General features: G+C 45.2%; 1 protein-coding gene across 3 annotated transcripts in view; it reads left to right on the top strand.

Moving 5' to 3' along the window:
* Window positions 1–12,878, top strand: part of jag1a (jagged canonical Notch ligand 1a) — a 29,002-nt gene extending 16,124 nt beyond the window's left edge. For 2 of the 3 annotated variants that reach the window (XM_030779533.1, XM_030779532.1), the window contains exons 9-26: window positions 44–157; window positions 871–984; window positions 1,661–1,707; window positions 2,583–2,756; window positions 3,206–3,356; window positions 4,909–5,073; window positions 5,291–5,404; window positions 5,596–5,709; window positions 5,797–5,910; window positions 6,381–6,497; window positions 6,953–6,980; window positions 7,247–7,332; window positions 7,678–7,791; window positions 8,456–8,565; window positions 8,710–8,934; window positions 9,911–10,042; window positions 11,853–12,003; window positions 12,343–12,878. In XM_030779533.1, coding sequence (XP_030635393.1) covers window positions 44–157; window positions 871–984; window positions 1,661–1,707; window positions 2,583–2,756; window positions 3,206–3,356; window positions 4,909–5,073; window positions 5,291–5,404; window positions 5,596–5,709; window positions 5,797–5,910; window positions 6,381–6,497; window positions 6,953–6,980; window positions 7,247–7,332; window positions 7,678–7,791; window positions 8,456–8,565; window positions 8,710–8,934; window positions 9,911–10,042; window positions 11,853–12,003; window positions 12,343–12,857 — 2,585 coding nt within the window. In that variant the 3' untranslated portion in view covers window positions 12,858–12,878. Of the gene's footprint in view, window positions 1–43; window positions 158–870; window positions 985–1,660; window positions 1,708–2,582; window positions 2,757–3,205; window positions 3,357–4,908; window positions 5,074–5,290; window positions 5,405–5,595; window positions 5,710–5,796; window positions 5,911–6,380; window positions 6,498–6,952; window positions 6,981–7,246; window positions 7,333–7,677; window positions 7,792–8,455; window positions 8,566–8,709; window positions 8,935–9,910; window positions 10,043–11,852; window positions 12,004–12,339 lie in introns of all 3 variants that reach the window. The other variant, XM_030779530.1, reaches the window with a different exon arrangement.
* Window positions 12,879–13,790: the final 912 nt, after the last annotated feature.

Here is a 13,790-nt window from a genome sequence, read left to right as displayed (position 1 = left end):
CAATGGGAAACTCTGATTTGAGACTCTTGCTCTTCTTCCTCAGATAAAGACGACTGCAGCCCTAATCCCTGTAACCACGCTGGGACTTGCATCGACCTGGTGAATGGCTTTAAATGCATCTGCCCTTCTCAGTGGACCGGCAAAACTTGTCTCATCGGTGAGTTTCCTCTCCTCTGTGGAACATTCTGGAATAGAACCTTCCAAAGGTGGACCCTTCCAAAAGGTGTCAACTTCTAAATTCCAACACAGAACTCTCAAATCTGGGATAAGCCTTAGAGAAGAATGATTGAGTGATGGGAGGGATAAGTGCAAACAGGGCTGATCTCGTCTCCCTCAGACTTTATCCCTCACTCCCTTCCTTCTTTACTCCTACACTCCTCTGTTGCACTCACTCTCTTGTTCAGACTCTTATGCAGACTCCCTCTGTCTGTGTGTGAGAGTTTGTTTGTGTCAATAGCTTCTCACCGTGGAAACCGATTCGGGCTCGTAAGAATCTGAGCAGCCCACCACTACCTTGTACTAGAGAGCATTCCTGTGCCCACCACACACACACTCACACACACATGCACATGTACACACACGCACACACACACACACAGACACACACACATGCACGCAGGCGCGCGCACACACACACACACACACGCACACACAAACACTCCAGTTCTCAGGCCATGTTCAGCAGCAGTAGTAATGGAATTCCCCTGCCTCTCAAACTGTGTTGTGTCCTCTCACTCTCTCTCTCTGTCTCTCTCTCTCTCTCTATCTCTCTATCTCTCTCTCTCTCTCTCTCTCTCACACACACATACACACACACACACATACACACACACAAGATACAGACTCTGTTCTCTCTTATTTTGTGCTCAGATGCCAATGAGTGTGAGGGGGACCCTTGTGTGAATGCCAATACTTGCCGAAATCTGATTGGTGCATACTTCTGTGAGTGCCTGCCTGGTTGGACAGGGCAGAATTGTGACATCAGTAAGTATGTGGGAGCCCTGTCTCCAGCCTCTTACACTAGCATAGTGTTCACCGCGTACTGAGATCAACTCACTGCACGCGTTTCGGTTTTCACCCGTCATTATTCCACTGTAGACGTTACAGAAGAGTTGTTTGCTGCAACAGTTCATATTCAGAGTTCATATTCTCACAGAATGTTCAGATTCACAAAGACGAAAAAAAACGTTATGCTATCAACACAGCGTCACAGCGTCAGCTCTCCGAACATGGATGCCAGATCATTTCACGCCGCGCTAAACATTTGAGAGTTTAAACAGTTGAAAAATGGGAGTCACGGTAGGGTTTGAGACCTTATCAGTGGTCATTAGGGTTGCTTACTCAGGCAATAACCGCCCAAACCAAACAATCACACAAGAGTCTCACACGACCCACCCCCCCCCCCCCCGCCCCCCCCCCCCGCAACCCCCCCTCCTTCTACTTTTAAAGCAGCTTATCTGGAGGAAAATTCAGAGGAAATCTGTACAAGGAGGTCTTATCAAGGCTTTGGTTCATTACTGTAGTTCCAGATGAGGAAACTTGGTGTTACTGGAGTGTTTTTGAAATGGAAAATAAATTAAAATGTTTTAATAGGTCTTCTTTTTTTTCTTTCTTTCTTTCTTTCTTTCTTTCTTTTTCGTGATGGATTGTTTCCCACTAGATGTGAATGACTGCCAAGGACAGTGCTTAAACGGAGGGTCTTGCAAGGTGAGTGTGTGTGAGTGTGTGTGTGTGTGTGTGTGCGCGTGTGTGTGTGTGTGTGTGTGTGATTGTTTTATGCACGTCGCTTAGACGTTTTGTTATATGGATCTGTTGTGTTTTTTTGGAAGATTTTATTTACTTTTTATATAGCGTTACCTCTCTTTCTCCTTCTCCTTTTCCCTCCTTCTTTTGTTTCCCTCCATATCTTCTCCTCCATCCCGTTCCCTTTTCCTTAAAAATAGCAAGCGCTGAGTCATATGCTGGAGAATAGACAAAAACAATGAAAGAAAGAGTAGTCTGACAAAAGAGGAGAGAAAGAAAGACTTGAAGGGTGCGGGCGAGAGAGGGGGGGGGGCGGGGGGGGAGAAGGGGAGAATGTGTCATGGCTGCTCTATATCAGATTACCATAAACATTCTTCTCTCCTAACAGGACAGGATTTTTTTCTCCTACCTCGACCCTTCCAAAAGCGTGTAGAAGGTTCTTCTCTAGAATGATTTTTTTTCTTTGTCTCACTCTCTCATCCGCTCTCTCTCTCTCTCTCTCTCTCTCTCTCTCTTTCTCTCTGTGAGATCCACATCTCTGTCATCACTTCTTTTTTTTATTTTCCTCTTCAACTTTTGCCTCAACAGCACCCCCCCCCCCCCCACTCACATTCAAACATGTCTAGTTTGGACAACTGTTCAAAGTCCCATCTTACCCAAGCAATAAGTCAACACAAAAAAAAACAATTATAAAACAATATTCGAACAATTATAGTCATGTTTAATCCATTTTACCTGGTTAATCAAACATGATAAATGTTGTGTTTACCAAACATGGTTTCAATTTTCAAACAAATTCTCTCTCTCTCTCTCTCTCTCTCTCTCTCTCTCTGCCGTAGGACTTGGTGAACGGATATCGGTGTGTTTGTGCGCCCGGCTTTGCAGGGGAGCATTGCGAGAGAGACATCGACGAGTGTGCGAGCGAGCCCTGCCTCAACGGTGGTCGTTGTCAAGACGACGTAAATGGATTCCAATGTCTGTGTCTGCCCGGTTACTCTGGAAACCTGTGTCAGGTGAGTGGAATTTTAAACCACACCCATTTTCCCACCTTTGAGTCTTTCTATACAACTAAATGATATTTATTTCACAAAGTGGTTCTCCTTCACTCCCATATGGTAACATACCACAGCTTAACCCGGCCTTACAAATTAAAGTTTGTCTCCTCTTTTTTATGTTGTTTTACAGCCACTAACGTGAATATTTGCATGTTAAAAGAAACCCGCAGCTTTGCCATTGTTGTTCATGCCCAAGATCTTACGCTTGGGTGATTTATGTTTATTTATGCCTCAATATAAAAGTTTTGTGGAAAATGTGTTTTTGTTCCGAGGTCTTGTTTAGACAAAGTGATTTTCTTTTTTTTTTGGTTATTTAAAAAACCATTAAGTTCATTCTTCCCAAGCTGGCGTTCACCTTTTATGACCTCTGTTTCTTTGTGTTTGTTTGTTTGTATGTGTTCTTTTAGTTGGACATAGATTACTGCGAACCCAGCCCATGTCAGAATGGTGCCCAGTGTTTTAACTTGGCCTCTGATTACTTTTGTAAATGCCCTGAGGACTACGAGGGCAAAAACTGCTCTCACCTCAAAGACCACTGTCGCACTACTCCCTGTCAAGGTAATGCTTCTTTGTGTGTGTGTGAGTGTGTGTGTCTATGTGTGTTTGTGTGAGTGTGTGTGTGTGTGAGTGTGTGTGTGAGTGTGTCTATGTGTGTGTGTGTCTATGTGCGTGTGTGTGTGTGTGTATCTACGTGCTTGTGTGTGTGTGTGTTTGTGTGTGTGTGTGTGTGTGTGTGTGTGGGGTTAGTTCCATTTCATCCCTTAAACGCTTGTAATTTGGCAACAAACACAGTAGGCTTCATTTAGCAACCAAACTTTTTAAAAGCTCTCTTAGTTCCATTTTTCCACTTCTTTTTCCAAAGAAGAAGAGTTGCCTCTGCACTTTTTTCTTACTCTCTCAAGAAATAGTGTATGGGAGTATGTCCTCCTTTTGACACAGAGAAATATGGACTTCAGTGCACCTAGGATAAAGTCTATCTGGACGGATAAATCATTCGCCCTAAAAAGTTTTTGGAAGATCCATTGCTTTTTCCAACACAGTGGAAACAAATGTCTTCTTGACTCCGTTTTTTTTTTTTTTTTTGCGGCCGACGGGGTCTGTCCGTTTAGTTTACGCTCCGCATGGTTTGTGGGTCTTGCTGGTCTCAGGTTTGGTTATCAAACAGAGGCATGACATACTTCTCATACCCCCATCGCATAAAATGTCAACCCCCCCCCCCCCCCCGCTCTCCCCACCACCCACCACCGCCAGCACCAGATGCAGCGTGCTGTAAATTAATCTTTAGATTCGAGTCACTCTGATGTTTGATCGGTGTCTGTAAATAGGCAGGAGTGAGGTGTTTTTAGCTGCCGGATCTTGCAAACCCAATCCCTTTCAACTCAAGGCTGGTGTCATGTTTTATGCCATAGAATTGTGTGTGTGTGTGTGTGTGTGTGTGTGTGTTTGTAGGGTGTGTGTGTGTGTGTATGTGTGTGTGTAGGGTGTGTGTAGGGTGGTGCAGTGTTAGCCAATTTGGCTATTGCTAATGCCCTGCTATTGGTCCCCTGGGAGCCCTGTTGCCATGGGAACAGTCGAGATTGTGTTACATGTGATGTGTGGCATGTCTAAGCTTGGCTCTTTTTTTTTTTTTTTTTTTTACGTAGGGGAGATCAGGCCCCCTCCGCCCCACAAGCTATCGGGCCGGTTTAGTCCAGACTGCGCGACGACTCCTCTGAGAGTTAGCACGTCTGTTCTCTGTTCCACACACATAGCTGTCAACAACTTCATGCGCTCATCCCTCTTAATACCAACGCACACAGAAAGAGACCGAGAGAGAAAAGAAGGGAGGGGGAAAAAGGGATAAGATAAAGGGGGAGTAGGAAGGAGGGAAAGAAAGTGTTCTGGAAGTTAGTGTAAAGTTCGTTCGTTCGGAAGACGTTAAAAGGGTCTGTTAGTCATATTATATTTTTTTCCCTCGCACCAGTTCAAACAGTTCGGATGACCAATCGGAAAGCCCCCTCGGGGTTGAGAATTGAGCGTCTGTGCTGTGCCTTTTACGCACAGCATTCGTGTCTCGCTCTGTTTAGGAGTCCTGTTACCGTCTAACTTTGTCCCGTCCCTTTCTCCTCAGTGATTGACAGCTGCACGGTCGCCGTGGCGTCCAACAGCACTCCCGGGGGCGTTCGATTCATCTCGTCGAACGTGTGTGGGCCGCACGGTCGCTGCAGGAGCCACGCCGGTGGGCACTTCAGCTGCGAGTGCCAGGAAGGATTCACTGGGACCTACTGTCACGAGAGTAAGCGTCGCTACGGCAACGGCATCGCTATGGCAGTGCCACAGCCACGTCAAGTAGGGGAAGGGCACGGAGTAGGGTCATAAAATCAGAGTGGTGTTCCGCACTTTTGGACCTGAATCAAGACGCGTTGGCAGCCTGTGTCGACACTGTTTACATTGAGCTTTGATGTGTTTGGGTTCACTCTAACAGCCTCTGTGTGTCTTTCTCTCTCTTCCAGATATTAATGACTGTGAAAGCAATCCGTGCCGTAACGGAGGGACCTGTATAGACAAAGTCAACGTGTATCAGTGTATCTGCGCAGATGGGTGGGAGGGTGCTAACTGCGAAACCAGTGAGTAACCACCACACACACACACACACACACACACACACACACACACACACAAGTCTCAATGCTCCATATTGAGTATTAATACAATTGATCAGAAATAAAATTTTTTCAGTGCCTGATATATGGCTTTTTTGGTTACTCAGAACTTAGTAGTGCTGTTGCTGAACATGATATGTTTGTTGTCCTATCAGACATTGATGACTGTAGCACAAACCCATGCCGAGACAGGGGTGTGTGTCGAGACCTGGTGAATGACTTCTACTGTGAATGTCTGAATGGCTGGAAGGGAAAGACTTGTCACTCACGTAAGTCCCGCCTCTCATTTCCCTAATTCTGTGATCTGATTGGTTCACAATATGACACTGACGTCTGCGTTATCCTGCTGTTGCTAGGTGACAGCCAATGTGATGAGGCTACATGTAACAATGGAGGGACATGCTACGATGAGGGGGACTCCTTCAAATGCATGTGTGCTGCAGGCTGGGAGGGTACCACCTGTAATATTGGTGAGTCCCAACACTCATTGGCTGAAATTTTTAGAGGCTGCTTGTGATTGGTCAAATCGTGAAGCAATGAACGACATATTCTGGCCTGATTAGGTCAAGCCAGGTTCATGCTAAAACAAGCCCAAGGATTTTAAACACAAAGAGGATTCATACTTCAGGCTTGCAGCTTTCCCCATATACCTTAATTCTTGCATATGTGAAACTAAACTGCGACTAAAACGCAAACGACTTGAACTGTGTGTGACTGTCTTTACCAGACAGTGTTTCAAAACGTCACAAATTACAGACATATCCTTCATTACCAAATAAGGAGAATGTTTTAGGGAAAATCCACTGGTTCTGAGGGCAGTCTCTCACAGTAAACATGAGAAGAAAAAAAAAGGGAGAGAGATCGGAAGGTTCTGAGGTCATCTCTGAGGAGTTTCGGTGACTAATGGCAGTGTTTTTGTTTGTCTTTTTGATCTCTTCAGCCAAAAACAGCAGCTGCCTGCCCAACCCGTGTGAGAATGGTGCCACCTGTGTGGTCAGCGGAGACACTTTCACCTGTGTCTGTAAAGAGGGCTGGGAAGGCCTCACCTGCTCTCAGAGTAAGAGCCTGTTGCCTATTGTGCCATAGTTCATATGAAGGAGAAGTTATGTCATAGAGGTTGCTATGGAAAAGGACTCGGTGGAGTGTTCCGTTTTAGAATGTTCAGATTCATTCAAATTTTGGCTTCCAGGGCAGCGCACAACCTTGAAATGTCTTCTGCTTCATTTATTATGATGCTGTATTGAAGAGTTTAAGGATTTATGGAACTATCCTCTCTTTGGTGCCCGTGTTTATCAAAGCCAAGGAACTACGTATATGCTTGGCCATGAAAATTACAGTTACCTGCCCTTGCAAACACAGACCGTTACTGTTTTTTGATCCTGTTGGCGCCGTAACAGTTGTATTTGTGGTCAATGATGGAAACTTTTATGTAATATGGAAATCTGATTAGCTGTGAGTTCAACTCTGCTTTTTTTTTTTTTTTTTTTTTTTTCCCTGTTTGGTTCATTTTAGATGCCAATGACTGCAACCCACACCCATGGTAAGTCAATCTTAAAGCAAATTAGCCTAATACAAACATATGACGCAAACAAGTGACCGCGTTTCCTCCTTTAACTCTTCATAGACAGCGATAGTACCCGCGGTCCTCTATCAGATAACACCATGCACTCCCATTCACATGCAAACAGTCAACTAACAGAAGTGTCATTCAGAATGCCTCATTTAATGCCATCGCCTGAACTTGTGTTTGGTATGTATCTGTGGAATGACTACCGAGTCTGACCTCTGACCCATGGCTCTCTGCAGTTATAACAGCGGCACGTGCGTGGACGGGGATAACTGGTACCGCTGTGAATGTGCTGCGGGGTTCGCTGGACCAGACTGTCGCATCAGTGAGTATAGAGACCGTTTCGACCGCTTTTTGGATGTGTCCTGTTTTATCGTGCGTCTTATCGTTTGTACTGACGCGCTGAGCGCTGGGAGTTATAGTATTGGTTCTGGTCCGCAGCGTGCTCAACAGAGCAAGAAAACCTAACCTGCACTGCGTGGGAAACTTTAAGCTAATCGCCGTCGCTCAGGAAAAGTAGATTAGAGATTAACGTTGAAAACTGGGTGTGAAAATTTTCGCACTCTTGACGTAGTAATACCATACCTTGAGAGGCAAGTCACACTGGCAGCTGTAATTTTTGTAGTAAATATATCAATGGAGTAATAAGGAGTGATTGCGTGTGTTACAGATGTAAATGAGTGCCAGTCTTCTCCCTGTGCGTTTGGCTCTACTTGTGTGGATGAGATCAACGGATACCGCTGCCTGTGCCCGCCGGGCAGAGCCGGGCCCCGATGTCAGGAGGGTATGTGCAGTGGACTACATTTCCCATCGTGCAGTTCTCTAGTTCATTGAGTTACACAATTTGTGACTTAAAACAATATCTCCCAGTCATGCATCTGAGACCCACAACTCTGTAAGATCTAAAATAGATCTTTCCCTACTCTAACACATCTTGTTTTAATTCTTCACCTTGTCATCAAGTCCTTGATGAGTTGAAAGCGTTTTGAGGCGTCTTAGAGCAGAGAGAGACCTGAAATGTGTAGAGTTGTGGGCCCCCAATTAAGCCATGCTCTTTAATTTCACTTTTACTGTTATATCGCAAGACAGTAAATTTAGTAAATTTAGACACATCAGAGTAAATTTAAGCAGTATTATAATACCGCATATCACTACTGCATATGTGTGTTTGTCTGTGTGTGTGTCTGTGTGTGTGTGTGTGTGTGTGTATGTGAATATGATTACGATTATGACTATAATATATTTTTTCTTCATCTCCACACACTCTACTCTCCCGTCCGTTACTTTATAACATTTGCCTTGAAAAGACTCATCCAAAATATGAATCCCAGATATCTGTGCCGTGGGTGCTGAATACTAATGATCACATCGTATATGAATGTAATATATGTATATATAATTTAAATCAGGAGTTCATCTAAGGGGGCTGTGTTTTTTTTTTCTGGCAGTGAGTGGACGACCCTGTGTGGTCGGAGATCATGTGACCGCAGATGGGGCGAAGTGGGATGAGGACTGTAACACCTGTCAGTGTAAGAATGGGAAAGTCACCTGTACCAAGGTGAGACATTTTTATTTAATCTCTTTTCATAAGGATCACATGACCCCCAAAGACCAATGGAATTGTGAAAAAAACTGTTTTTCCTGCGACACAGCGTCGCTACGTAGCCCACGCTAAATGAGTGCGAAAAATTTTCTCTCTCAGATCTGGTGCGGACCCAGACTGTGCCACGTGCACGGTAAAAGCCACGGGGAGTGTCCGTTCGGTCAGACCTGCGTGCCCGTGCGTGACGAGCGCTGTTTCGTCAAACCCTGCCCGTCTCAGGGCGAGTGCTGGTCCGGCCACCGCGTGTACAGCCGCGCCAAGTGCCACCCGGAGGGCAACTGCGCCAACATCACGTTCACCTTTAACAAAGACACCATGTCGCAGGTGAGCCGCCGCCACGGCAACGGCTGTCCGGACGGTTTAAACGCGCGTGTTGGCAAACCTGTTAATCGGTCATGCTGGTTGTTGGACAATGGAGGAGGTGTTTTTTTGAAAACTCGTGAACTATATCACGGGAACTATGGCAGCACACCAACTCATTTTCCCGTTCACACTCAGAACCTGTACATTAAGACACATTCATTTCGGTCCTATTTCCTTAAAAAAAAAAAAAAAAAAAGGTATCGCCACACAAACCCGCTGCCTCAGAAACATACGGTTGCATTCCCAGGTCTGTATTTTATAGCTAGCATAAGTTTTCTTTTCCATAACAGGCAGAGAAAGCGGGGATTGGACCTATGAGTCCTCTAAAGAGATTTACATTTTAGAATCACATTTTCCTTTACTGTCCCCAGATGAGGAAATACCTCTTCACAGTTCATTAGAGTCGCTAGAGCAGATTAACAGACACTGATGCACACATACACACAAGAGTCAGAAAACCACTTGAGAAGCATTCCTTAGTTTTTCTTGTGAATCGCGCACGATTGTCAACTTCAAGAAAGTCATCTAAAAACCATATGAGAGACACGACCATATGTGTTCATGAACGCGAAGCCTTTGCCTTCAAATGCAATAACGTTCATCTCAGAGGTAATAAATCATAGGGCGCTGATTACTCATAGTTGTAAATAATAAAACAAGCAAGTTCACAGAAAGACACTTCAATGCCATAAATACACGTGTTACTTATAAACAAACGCCAAACTGAGAAGATTTTTATGGAATTTAAATGCAAACATTTGGAGGACAATTCTTCTGTATCACATTGGTAAATAAGAGAGATCAAAGCATAAGATGGATGGATGTATAGATGGATGGCTGGAACGATGGTTAGATGTAAAAAAGTGAACGATCTTTTCCCTTATGTGTGTGTTTGTGTGTGTTTGTGTGTATGTGTGTGTGTGTGTGTGTGTAATAGGGTGTGACCGTGGAGCAGATCTGTAGGGAGCTGAGAAGTCTGTACGTGGTGAGAAACCTTTCGTCGGAATACTCTATCACCATGACCTGTGACCCCTCCTCCACCGCCAACAATGAGATCCATGTTGCCATTGTACGTATTCCAAAAAACCCTCACCCTCCCTCTCTCCTCGCACTCTCTCTGTCCTCTCTCTCTCTCTCTCTCTCTCTCCCTCTTTGTCCTCCCTCTCTGTCCTCTCTCTCTCTCCCTCTCTGTCCTCTCTCTCTCTCTCTCCCTCTCTGACTCTCTGTCCTCTCTCTCTCCCTCTCTGACTCTCTTTGTCCTCTCTCTCTCACTCTGTCCTAACACTCTCTTTGTCCTCTCTCTCTCACTCTGTCCTCACACTCTCTTTGTCCTCTCTCCCTCGCTCTCTCACTCTGTCCTCACACTCTCTTTGTCCTCTCTCTCTCTCACTCTGTCCTCACACTCTCTTTGTCCTCTCTCTCTCACTCTGTCCTCACACTCTCTTTGTCCTCTCTCTCTCTCACTCTGTCCTCACACTCTCTTTGTCCTCTCTCTCTCACTCTGTCCTCACACTCTCTTTGTCCTCTCTCTCTCACTCTGTCCTAACACTCTCTTTGTCCTCTCTCTCTCACTCTGTCCTCACACTCTCTTTGTCCTCTCTCCCTCGCTCTCTCACTCTGTCCTCACACTCTCTTTGTCCTCTCTCTCACTCTGTCTTCACACTCTCTTTGTCCTCTCTCTCTCACTCTGTCCTCACACTCTCTTTGTCCTCTCTCTCTCTCACTCTGTCCTCACACTCTCTTTGTCCTCTCTCTCTCACTCTGTCCTCACACTCTCTTTGTCCTCTCTCTCTCACTCTGTCCTCACACTCTCTTTGTCCTCTATCTCTCACTCTGTCCTCACACTCTCTTTGTCCTCTCTCTCTCTCACTCTGTCCTCACACTCTCTTTGTCCTCTCTCTCTCACTCTGTCCTCACACTCTCTTTGTCCTCTCTCCCTCGATCTCTCACTCTGTCCTCACACTCTCTTTGTCCTCTCTCTCTCTCACTCTGTCCTCACACTCTCTTTGTCCTCTCTCTCTCACTCTGTCCTCACACTCTCTTTGTCCTCTCTCTCTCACTCTGTCCTCACACTCTCTTTGTCCTCTCTCTCTCTCACTCTGTCCTCACACTCTCTTTGTCCTCTCTCTCTCACTCTGTCCTCACACTCTCTTTGTCCTCTATCTCTCACTCTGTCCTAACACTCTCTTTGTCCTCTCTCTCTCACTCTGTCCTCACACTCTCTTTGTCCTCTCTCTCTCTCACTCTGTCCTCACGCTCTCTTTGTCCTCTCTCACTCACTCTCTCACTCTGTCCTCACACTCTCTTTGTCCTAACCCTCACATTCTCAACTTTGTCTCATTGTTTGCCTCAACTTTGCCAGGTTTCTTCAGACAACTTTCTTGATTCACATTCCGACTCTCCAGGGTTCTTTGTCTGGGGTCGTGCGTCTAATTCAGATCTAAATCCTGTTTGTACTTTATTTGTGATGATAGCAGTTTCTTTGTGTAATAGAAGCTTCTGGAAGTTGAATTCGCCTTAGCAGCGTTTCTTAGTGCATTCCCGAGATCCCTCCTCACGGTTATTTCACATCCTGTTCTTCACATTCAGACTCTGGCACACCTGCAATTATATTGTCAGTTAATCATTAAGACCCTGATTAGTAGAAGCAGATGTTCTGGTTTCTGAGAAAGAATAAACAGGCGGAATGAATGGAGCACTTGACGAGAGATTTGGGAAACAATCTGAGGACCAGGGAATTTTTTTTAGTGTTGTCATCTGTGCGTTAAGGTCATTTTCTCTAGGATGTTTATCCAGCGATATTTTTTTTTTGTTCATATTAAAAAGTGGAAATGTATGTGTGTGTGTGTGTGTGTGTGTGTGTGTGTGTGTTTGGGCAGTCGACAGAGGATCCAGGCAGCAGCCGCGCTCCCATTAAAGAACTAACGGACAGGATCATCGATTTGGTGAGCAAGAGGAACGGCAATAGCTCCATCATCACTGCCATCGCCGAAGTTCGTGTGCAGCGGAGACAGGTCACCAGCCCCCACGGTAAGAAAACACACACACCACACACACATACATATCCTCGCTAAAGATTCCACAGAAAGAGTCTTTGAAGCCCTGTTGAAAGTTTATTCATGTTTAACAAAGACCTGAAGGACTGTGAAAGATACTTTATGATAAACACTAGCAGTTTCTGTAAGACATTCCTAATGTTTTTCAGTGTAACTGTTCTTGGTTTTCTTTCAGTGCACCGTAGAGGTATCCTAATTGTTCTTCTCACTCTAATCTAGTTTATGATCAGGATTTCACCAGTCAAGTTTTATTTTTAACTACGACTTTTAGGTTTAACTAAAACTGTCTTCATTTTTGATCTCTCTCTAGTAGACTACCTGGTGCCTTTGTTGGTTTCCGTGGTGATAGTGATCTGGGTACTGGCGCTAGCTTCGGTGTTCCTGTGGTGTGTGAAGCATCGCAGGAAGCAGAGCAGCCACCCCGGCAACGCGTCCATTAACACCGGCACGGCGTTGACGACGGCGTCCGCCGAGGAGAACAACGCCGTGAACAACGCCCGAGAGCAGCTGAACAAGATCAAGAACCCCATCGAGAAGAACACGCCCAACGGCCTGCCCGTCAAAGATCACCACGACGACAAGAACGCCATCAACGCCAAGATCAGGACGCACATCGCGGAGCCCGCCAACCTCTCGGAGGACGAGGATTCCGACAAACGGCTCCAGAAGGCCCGGTTTCCGCGGCAAGCGGCGTACACGCTGGTGGACAGGGAGGACAGGAGCCCGAACGGCACGCTGGTTTCGAAAAACCCGAACTGGACAAACAAACGGGACAACAGAGACTTAGAGTCTCAACAGAGCTTACACCGAATGGAATATATCGTATAGCGGTCGCAGAGAGACTATGGGGGTAGGGGGTAGGGGGGGGGGGGGGGGGGGGGGGGGGGGGACAACGTCGCAGTTGTCATGACAACCACAACCGCGGCTGTGCTGTTCAAATGGGCGAACTTGAATAGGAATGTCTCCGTGTTTTAGTTTTGTTTGGTGAAACTGTTTCTCGTCCTGTTGTTTTCAATCAAAAAGAAAGAAAGAAAGAAAGAAAGAAAGAAAATATGAAAAAAATATGATATAGCCTACCAGCAAGCAAAATGGGAAAAAGATGGAGAAAAAAAAAAAAAAGACAAAAAAATCCCCCGCTGTTTAATTTATGTTTGGACAAGTGCTGGCTTACACTGGCAGATTTGGGTTGCTGTGGGTGGGTGGGTGGTTTTCCAGGTGCAGCTTATCTCCTCTGTACAGAATTAGTTTGGAATGGCTTTCAAAGACAATGAATGACTTGTTTGAGTCATCTGTGTATTCCAGCAAAATTAATGATAGACATGGACCGTGATCAACAATGCCAGTTCCTTTAAATGTGTAAATCATTAAAAAAAAAAAAAATTATGCGCACAAATGTGCTTGGTCTCAACATTCATATATAGATACAGCTGCGTTCTTGTCCAAAAGGATAGGAGTCGAGCGATGAGACGTCGCAGAGGTTTTTTTTTAGTGGCTTTACCGTGGCTTTGGGATCTCTTTAAACGGATTATGTTTGTCAGTACGGGGAATCAGTCAGCCAAACAAGCTCTGTGACCGAACGCGTCTCTGTTGCACCATACCACAGCAACCATCAAAAAAAAAAGTTTATTATTATTTATTAGCGTTTTTCTTTTCTTTTTTTCTTTCTTTTTCTTTCTTTTCTTTTCTTTTTTTTTTTTTTTTTTTCCACAAGACAGGCAGGTCAGGTCAAAGTTAATGTCAGCACTGGCCGCCAACATGAAG

This window comes from Chanos chanos, chromosome 7 (assembly GCF_902362185.1).
Source record: "Chanos chanos chromosome 7, fChaCha1.1, whole genome shotgun sequence".
Lineage (NCBI taxonomy): Eukaryota > Metazoa > Chordata > Actinopteri > Gonorynchiformes > Chanidae > Chanos > Chanos chanos.
This window is presented reverse-complemented; position numbering and strand designations above follow the sequence as displayed.